Source organism: Osmerus eperlanus, chromosome 16 (genome assembly GCF_963692335.1).
Source record: "Osmerus eperlanus chromosome 16, fOsmEpe2.1, whole genome shotgun sequence".
Taxonomy (NCBI): Eukaryota; Metazoa; Chordata; class Actinopteri; order Osmeriformes; family Osmeridae; genus Osmerus; species Osmerus eperlanus.
The window spans coordinates 6431385-6440334 of NC_085033.1; the positions used below are offsets into that span (position 1 = coordinate 6431385).

General features: G+C 44.4%; 2 protein-coding genes across 2 annotated transcripts; both read right to left on the bottom strand.

Moving 5' to 3' along the window:
* Positions 1 to 388: 388 nt before the first annotated feature.
* ftr66 (finTRIM family, member 66) lies at positions 389 to 3465 on the bottom strand. Its single transcript, XM_062481721.1, has 6 exons — positions 2930 to 3465; positions 2017 to 2112; positions 1621 to 1854; positions 1288 to 1447; positions 1117 to 1176; positions 389 to 940 (listed from the first exon to the last, which is right to left on the bottom strand). The coding sequence occupies exons 1-6, from the start codon at positions 3299 to 3301 to the stop codon at positions 408 to 410; spliced, it is 1455 nt and encodes a 484-aa protein (XP_062337705.1). The 5' UTR covers positions 3302 to 3465; the 3' UTR covers positions 389 to 407.
* Positions 3466 to 3714: 249 nt separating this feature from the next.
* Positions 3715 to 8670, bottom strand: myadmb (myeloid associated differentiation marker b). Its single transcript, XM_062481631.1, has 2 exons — positions 8523 to 8670; positions 3715 to 5896 (listed from the first exon to the last, which is right to left on the bottom strand). Exon 2 carries the CDS (start codon positions 5776 to 5778, stop codon positions 4897 to 4899), a length of 882 nt encoding a protein of 293 aa, XP_062337615.1. The 5' UTR covers positions 5779 to 5896; positions 8523 to 8670; the 3' UTR covers positions 3715 to 4896.
* Between the last annotated feature and the right edge of the window lie 280 nt (positions 8671 to 8950).

Consider the following 8950-nt stretch of genomic DNA (forward strand, 5'->3'; position numbering starts at 1 on the left):
CCACTTGTCCACCAGGGGTTGCTGTCACATCAGACATGCCGTAGCTTGAACCAACCAGCCAGTAACACTGGCTTGCTCTTTGACCACAAGCCCTGTGTGACCCAGCAGTTACAGGAATGTAAACAGTTCCCAAGCCCACCAAACTAAGTGGGACAGCTGTCATGTCATTCCATTCACCATAAAGTCTAAGTTGACGAAAGGCAAACTCTGACTGGTGGTTTAAAACAATATTCCTTAGAGGGCTCTAACTTTAGCATTTAAGAGGCCTTGTTTTAGTCCCCCACTTAGGGGCTGGAGGGTCAGATATGGTCAGATCTTGGTACTGTGTGTGGTGAAAGGATGTTTTAGTGAATGACATCAATGAACACACGATTTTGCCCTCTACTGTGGTGTTTGTGATTATCTAATCATTCAACCTGGCACACTTGAAGAGAAACCCCAAAGCACACAAACTCAAACCCAAGAAAGAGAGGCTGAGAAAATACAGTCTGGACTCTATGTAGCAAAGTCATTGTTGTATCAGCTATGCTGTAGAAGGCCAGAGTCCCTACCCTGTGATCCAGGTACACTCCAATCCTCAAGGACATCGGTGCGACTATACGAATCGCTGCATTATCATGCCAGAATGTGTAACCCTTCCTCGAGCAGAACAAACTCCAGGACTTGTCGTTGTGCCCAAAATGAGAGTCGTTTCTCTCGCCTTTCCTAGCTATGCTCTGATATGCGACAGCGATTTTGGCTCCACTGCCACTCCACTCTGCCTCCAAGTAGCAGCATCCGGATAAAGCTTCACTGCTCAACACCTGGCACCAGTATTCAAAGCGCTCTGGGTGGTCGGGACAGAAATGGTTTCTGGTCCTGACAGTCACTGCCCTACGCTCATTACAGATTTTCAGGTCTCTGTGGGCTGTTTTGGGGTCCAGTGGGAGCTTGCAAGAATCTAAGAAGAAGAGAAGGGATGGCGTTAGTAGAGCTCAAACACAGCATGACAGAAAAAGTGATAAAAAGTCCCATGAAGTGAAGGGGCATGATGGTGTAAATGGAGTAAAGATTTTTTGGGGGGGATTCACTGCTTGCCCATATATATTTTTTGAATATTTATAATGTGAGACTTACAGTACAAGAACTCCTCTCTGGTCTTTGGTTCCGGACATTGCAATAATTTCACTGCACTCGCTGAGGAGAACAAGAATATGAGGTTTTCATGTAGGCTCTCGAGAGATCATCATACCGAATATGCAGTTCAAATTTAGCCGAACAAAATTCCAAGATAGCTGTCACACCAACCTGCCCTGGATATCTTGCAGCACTCCCCTTTGACAAGGTCCTCCAGTCTCCTCTTGAGGGCTGACATGGAGAACCGCAACTCAACAAAATCCAACGGGGGAACCACTGTGACACCGGGGGACTTGGTGAGTTCAGTTGCCGTAAAATTGGATTGATAATTCTGGAAAACAGTAGAATTCGGGCAAAAGAAAATGTTATACAAGAAGTTATACAATCGAAGTAGCATTTTATATTCCCACTTTAAGGTCACAAAAGGCGGACTCTTAAAAAATATATTTCTCGTAACCGCAAAAATAGATACATTCAGAATAAAATAGACACCAAATATATTACCTGGAGGAAGTAGATGTGGTCCTCTGTGTGCACAAGCTTGTCTAGTTCAGCGTCTCTCCTCCTCAGCTCAGCTACCTCCAGATCCAGTCTCCCGAGGAGGTCCCTGGCTTGTCTGGCTGCTGTCTCCTCCTGGACTCTGATCAACTCTCTCACCTCAAGGTGTCTCCTCTCTATGGAATGCAGCAGCTCAGAGAAGATCCTTTCACTCTCCTCCACTGCTGCCTGGGCAGAGAACTGTTGACACACACACAAGCAGATAGAAATTTGAGGGACAACACTACACACTACAAAGCCCAAACCATTCACTTCAATGTTGCAAAATACAACAATGTTAGATCAAACTTAGCTCCTCAATGGCAGACATTGCTGTGCTAACTCTGGTCAGGGCATTGTAACCTTGAGAGATTCCAGAACCCGTCTGAGCTCCAGTAGCTCTTTCTCTTTGGCCTGGATCTTCAGTTTAAATTTTCTTCTAGTTCTTGCCAGCTGTCTCTGGGGAAACAGTAACAGACATACACACAAGCACGTACAAACATTTTAATTGTTTTCTTGGGCCAGTCTTTTATCAAACACAAACGTTTTGCACTGACAAGGCCATATTATGCTTGTGTGAACAACACTGAACTGCAGATATAGATAACATGGCAGCAAATGCCACATTTAAACCATCTCATATTGTGTAACATAAATTGTTCCATAAGTTCACTCTTATGCTTTGCATGTGGACCACATTCAAACTGACTGTACAATCTAGAACAACTTCTGTCATCATCCATATCTTCATCTCTTGTTGTACATGAAATCGGATACCCAGAACTGAGTACATATTTGAATTATGTTCTTCATTTCACTACAGTTGTTCATGTTCCCTTTTTTATGGCCCTGACATTGATAACCATCAAGGAAATGCCCACAAGAGGAAAAATATTGTCAGTTTCAGTGCAAGGGGTGCATCAACCCGACATATTCCTCCAAACTATTTCACATTAATTACATCCTGGCTTGATTATGAAACTCAATTTTACATGATGCCGCAAATTTGTTGACGTTTTGTTATGAAACCAAATACATTTGTATTGTTATTATTAGGTTATTAGATACACTGACCAAGTGCCTTGCTCAAGACTTACTTTTCACACTGCTGATTATGCAAGCAGTGAACGACTATGAGTGGCTGGGGATACTCTATCTTGACCACAGTGGGATTTAATTTGCCACCCTCCTGCCTTTCATCTTTCATCCAGCATCCTTTCTCTCCATGGACCGGACATTCAGAAATGGCTGCATTTATTGCACTGACTCGTCATACCTGTCTCTCTGTCCTCTCGACGACAGCGGGCACCGTGTCATGTCCCCTGTGCTCCTCCATCACACAGAGCAGACACACGCATCTGTGGTCGGTCCGACAGTACACCTCGAGCAGCTTGTCATGGTGGGAGCAGACCTTCTCCTTCAGGTCCACTGTGGCTTCCACCAACGCATGTTTCCTCAGGGCAGGAGATTCATAATGGGAGCGGACGTGGCTCACACAGTAAGACGCCAGACACCCCAGACAGGATTTGACCGCTTTGAACTTTTCCTCAGTGCAGAAATCGCACGACACATCTCCGGGTCCAGCCAACAGGTGGCCGTTACCGAAGGCAGTTTCTTGAGATCCTGTCTCCTTCTGTTGGTCCAACATCTCAGGACAAAATAAAAGTGTTTCTGTTAAAAAGTGGATGATACTTGAGGTCCTTGTCTATTAACAACAGCGGAAGGTTCTAAAGAGGTTCTTTGCCACTGTAGCCTGTGATAGCATCCTTGCAGTAGTTGTGTAACCACTGGCAGGACTGCTCTTGATGAGCTTGTGTGTCTACTGTTGTTACCATAGAGACATAACAGGAGGAAACGATAAATGAGCTTATCTGGTGAAATCTACCTATCCAAAGCAGCAACCCACTGGCACAGACTTTCCACTGTGGTTAGTGTGAGAGTGTGTGTGTGTGTGTTCGCCTGCGCAAGCCTGTGCAGTGGAACCAAAAGGGATGCCTTATTTTGGTGTTTACGGTTTGTTCATATCAAAGACACAAACATATCTCCCATACATACCAGCAGTTTCTGTCACATGGGTTTTATTGAAACACTGACTTTTAACACTGGTTATATATTTTTTATAACACTTTTTTGGTATGCACGGACACAGCAGAATAACAAAAACGTGATGACAAGCAGTGATAATGAGCTGGGAGGTAGAGAGAACCAGATCATTCTCTTTCTCTCTTTTAGACCTGATATAATGAAGGATGACCTCCACCAGGAGACTAGTAAACAGTTACAGCAGTACAAACCACTGTTCCACATTAAAAACATATTTTTATCTTTTCAATAGAAATATCTGCCTTCAAATTCAGTTATTGGTGACAGCACCACACAGAGAATTGATGTACATAGTTCAAACAATAAGTGTGCATTATACAGTGGATGTTTTACAAGTTACCTTGTTTTACAGTAAATGCTTGTTTTTAAAAACATACTTTCTATAGAGACAGTATCTAGTTGAGGGTACAGCATTTGACTGTAGATCTAGAGGTCACAGGTTCAAATCTCCTCTGTGTGTTGCTTTTATAAAAGCGTCTCCAAAATGAATACATTACATTCGATTACATATCTATATCTTTAATACTGTAGTCTGTGGGAACATGTCAAATAGTATATGCAAAAACTAGGCTAATGTTCATCTTTACATGTATTCAAATACATCAAATACAACTTCAAGTCTTGAAAACATTGGAGCTGCACACATCATTTTATCAGTTTACATTGTGTTTTTTCATTCATATTTCAACCAATTACAACTAAAACGCCAATGAACTGTTTAACACCTTCACCTGCTCGAGGTTTCCATGAAATAAAAAGATATCAGTAAAACCCCTATGTCAATCTTTCAGATATATGTGTGTTCATTGTCAGATCTTAAAATGTTTTGGGCTCAATTATGTGATAGTATAGTAATTGTCAGCTTGTTTGGCCTATAGGATGTCCGTACGTTAGATAATGCAACTTTGGAAACTCCCAAATAATGTGGAAGTTCTGCTCAACAAATATTAGAATGGCTATTGGTGGGACAATGACAGCTACATAAAGCAAAGCACAGTAAGCCATTTATTTCTCCTTCTTGAACTAATACTTTCTCATACTGCGCTTCAGGCCTTGTCCCCTTTCTCTCCTACCCTTGCACATCCATCCCCAGCTCTCTCTCTTTTCAGCCCGTCTCTCCATCCCTCTTCCTCCCCTCCCTTAGACGCTCACAAAGACAAGCCTAGCCGAGTAGATCAGGTCTGCCACATAGAGGATCAGGTTGACTGCAGTCAGCACGGACACGGCCATCACCTTGTCCCAAGTGCAAAGTCCCACATAGGAGCTGCAGCCTGGGGGTCTTGATGTGCCCCCGTGCCTCCTGTCAAACTTGAAGATGGGCCAAATGATAGTGGCTGAGAAGTACAGGAGGACAGCCACAAGGGCGTACGCAGACAAGAAGCGGGCGAAGGGGAAGGGCAGGCAACCGGTGCATTCGCAGATGCACAGCACGATGATGGCCGCCGACAGGATGAAGCAGATGCAGTAGACGGCCAGGCAGTACTTGAGCGCCTCGTGCTGGTCGTAGCCCACGGGGTCACTGATGAAGACGAAGATGATGCAGGCCACGAAGGTCTCGCAAACCTTGAGCAGCCCCGGAGCGGTGGCCATGTAGCCGGCGACCTCGCCCGGCCGTGCCTTGCTGACGCTGACCTCGCTCATGTAGGCCACGGTGGCCAGGCAGGAGAAGACGGTGGCCACGATGCGGTAGTCGCGGATCTCGCTGCTCCGCGTCTCCCCCTTCAGGAAGTAGAGGGGGAAAATGATGGAGGCGGAGAGGCAGAGGAGGGCGGCGTAGCAGGCAAAGGTGATGGGGAAGTTCTTCCAGGAGACGGGGGCGCGTGTCTGCAGGCCAAACAGCTCCACCAGGAGGACGACCAGGGAGCCGGCGAAGCTGAAGGCCCAGCAGAAGATGCACCAGTCCCCCGTGCCGTGGCTAAGGTAGGCGCCGTGGACGGCCACCGAGAACGCCACGCAGGAGAAGGCCATCGCCGCCAGACGCAGCCAAAACAGGGGGTTGGAGTGGACTATTACCAACGGCATGATGGGATGTAGAGGACACCGGACTTCGGGGGAAAGTTTAATTGCGGTGAAGTCACCTGATTTTGCTCTGGATCTGTTCTGTTCCAATGCTGCAGGGTTGTATCTGAGGCAGAAGGATCTAGAGTGACAAAAACAAAATTGGGGTATGGTCAGTAAACATTGCCAGTGTGCATATGCCCTGTTCCACATGAACATGATGACATACAGTACTCATTTTGTCCACACGAGGTCAACAGTTTTCGCTTCAGCGTGTATATCCTGAAGCAATGGCAGAAAATGCACAGGGCCACAATAGCATGCATGAAAACGTGTTGTCTTTCATTGAAAAGCATGATCTTTAATGTTGCGTAAGATCATATTATTAGCACACCGTTTGTGTGTAAATAATTTATTTAAGAGAGCGTTCTCAACAGAGGCATTTTTGGTCTTGTCTGGTCTGGAGATAATGGCACACCCATGCAGACATTCTTGAATAAGCACAGCCTCTTTTTAGACAGGCACAGTTCCAAGACCTGCACTCAACCCCACAGTGTGTCTGTCATCAGCCTTGCAGAAGTCTCATCCACACACAATCACACCAGCTGGGGGCTGAACAAATTCCGTCCCCACTCCGTCCCACACACACACACACAAAGGCATGTATTCACAAACACACGTATGCATTATCACATGAACAAGCACACATTCACATACAAAACACACTCACAAAAACACACACTCTCAAACACACACTCCCAATGCTCCCCCACACTCTCCCCACAATTGATAGTGTCCGTGTAGCAAGTTTACATTGACTGATAAACATTCTGAGTGCACGCCTATTTATATTAGCCAAATTAATCATCAGGACTGCCATAGGGGGTGGAGAGAGGGAGTTGGAGATGTGGGAAGGGGAAAGTAAAAGGAGAGAAAGATGACTATAGACGAGAGAGGGAGGGAAAGGAGAGGAGAAAGACTAAGAGGGTGACCGTCAAGGGAGGGAAAAAGGAAGGAAAAAGAAAAAAGAAAAAAAGAGGGCAGAGAGAGGAATATGGGGGAAGCCCTTTCCTTCTGACCTCAGAAGGACACATAGTTTAAACACAATGATGGAGGAGAATAGCAGAGCAGTGAGTCACTGTCCACTGCCCCTCCTTCCTTTTCTCTACTTTTCCCTCTCTTGCTCATTTCTGCCTTTCTCACTTCTTCTTTCTCTCTCTTGTAACACTTTCCGACTGATCCGTTCCAGATGTCTGGCAGACCACAGCTGCCTTGCTACGAACGTAGTGAAATTGTCCAAGTCTATTCCTCTGTTTCCTAACTTTCTTTTACTGCCTCTCCACCTCTCTCTCACTCCATTTTCAAGCAAACAATCTCTCTCTCCACAGCTTCTGTCTCTCTCCCTCTGAAACTCTCCCTCACTCTCTAAGCTTGAAATTAAATAAAAGCAAATAAAAAAAATAAAACTAATGATGTCAAAAGTAAATCACTTTAAACAAACTAATATACAATTATACGTAATGGAAAAATATTTCCCCTTCTGGTCATTACTTACACTGTGCTTATGGAATCAAGTCAGGAAAATGGGCTGAAAAATCAATTGGACCATAAACCTTGTATGGAAAAGCCAGCATTCAGAGTGCAGCATGGAAAACACTACGTTCTCCCAGAAACAGGGGGGACTTCCTTTAGAGATGGGCTTCAAATAGGTTCACACATTGCCTGAACAGGGGAGAAAACAGAATACTACATCAACGTGCTGTTAAGCAGTTCCCTTTTTGCACCTACACACACAGGCGCGGACACATATACACGTCCATACACACTGAGAACACAGATACGCTTAAGGATTAGGACAGGACTCAGGCACGAGGTCATGCACATTGGTTGTCATGACACAACATGAGTAACTCAATTTCACCCATAATCCACTTAGACGGCCATGGGCACAGACACAAGACAGGCTCTGTCAGCAAACAATCCATAGGCAATCCCACGATAAAATAGAGAGAGGATGGTGGGTGGAGCAGAGTAGTGTACAATTAACAACATTTGAACAGTTTTGCAATACTGTTATTAATAACACTGGAGTGGTATTTACACCCAAAGCCTTTGTGTTTAGCCTACGTGCAGTATTAATCAGTGTTCATTCAGGTGTTTTTTTAAAGTTTTTTTTAAAGGTCTTCTTAGAAATATGAATTTAAGGAACAATAGCATTCCTGTTACTTTTCTGAAATATTACTAGGCTCAATGACTCATATTGTATGTTGAATATTCAATCTTATTCTTATTATGTCAATTATTAGCTATTAAGAAAGTTCCCCCTTAAGTCAACTGAACCGTTATTCTGATTCTTCATTCATCCAGGTGGGTGTGCCCCGGAGATGCACCGCGCCCTGCACGCACTTACACTGCCTTTTGAAAACATATGCCTAACTGATAGCAAACAAAAAAATATGATTATAATAGGCTCTGTAGGCTACTACATTTTCCGTATTACGTTTTTCCTAAATGTCCTCAATTTTCTACTGTCAACTGCTGCAAGCCTACAAAACATTTTCTTGTCCATTTAACTCATGTTCAGTGTTAAAGTCCCAGTTTGTTTAGAAGGTTTTCGGTTCTTTTGAACACTGCTTGCTGCTATGCAGATGGAAACTTGCAACAAGTTACAACAAGCATTGGAAGAAAAAATAAGTTAAATCATGGGGCGATCTCAAGTGCAGGGAGCCTCTATCCGATTCGTATAGTCTGAATGCGAATTAGCTTACCTTTCTTTTATTTAACTGGTATCCTTTGTTCTCTTCGGCTCTCCAATGGTTCTTGACAGGAGTAGACTAGGTCCTGGTCCGGACTACTACAGGCATGGTAGGCAAAGCCCTCCACCCATGATCCCCGCCCATATACCAAATTAGGTAGCGAATGTCTACATCGTTATTTCCACATCTTTTCAGTGCGAGTCATCCATTTCCTCGAGAAATAAGTCGTTAAATCTTTGGTGAGAAGGCAATGGGATGTAGCCTATTGTTTACATTTGAGTAGGACCTTAAATTTAATTTATAGGCCTATGTGGGTAGCCTTACGCAGCTGAAGTTAGCACTGCAGTTCTCTAAATGCATCCTGTTTTGGATAGGCTACTACGCCACACATCATTAGGTTCCTATCGAAATGAACCTGGTCGGTCATCCCAGCATTTTTG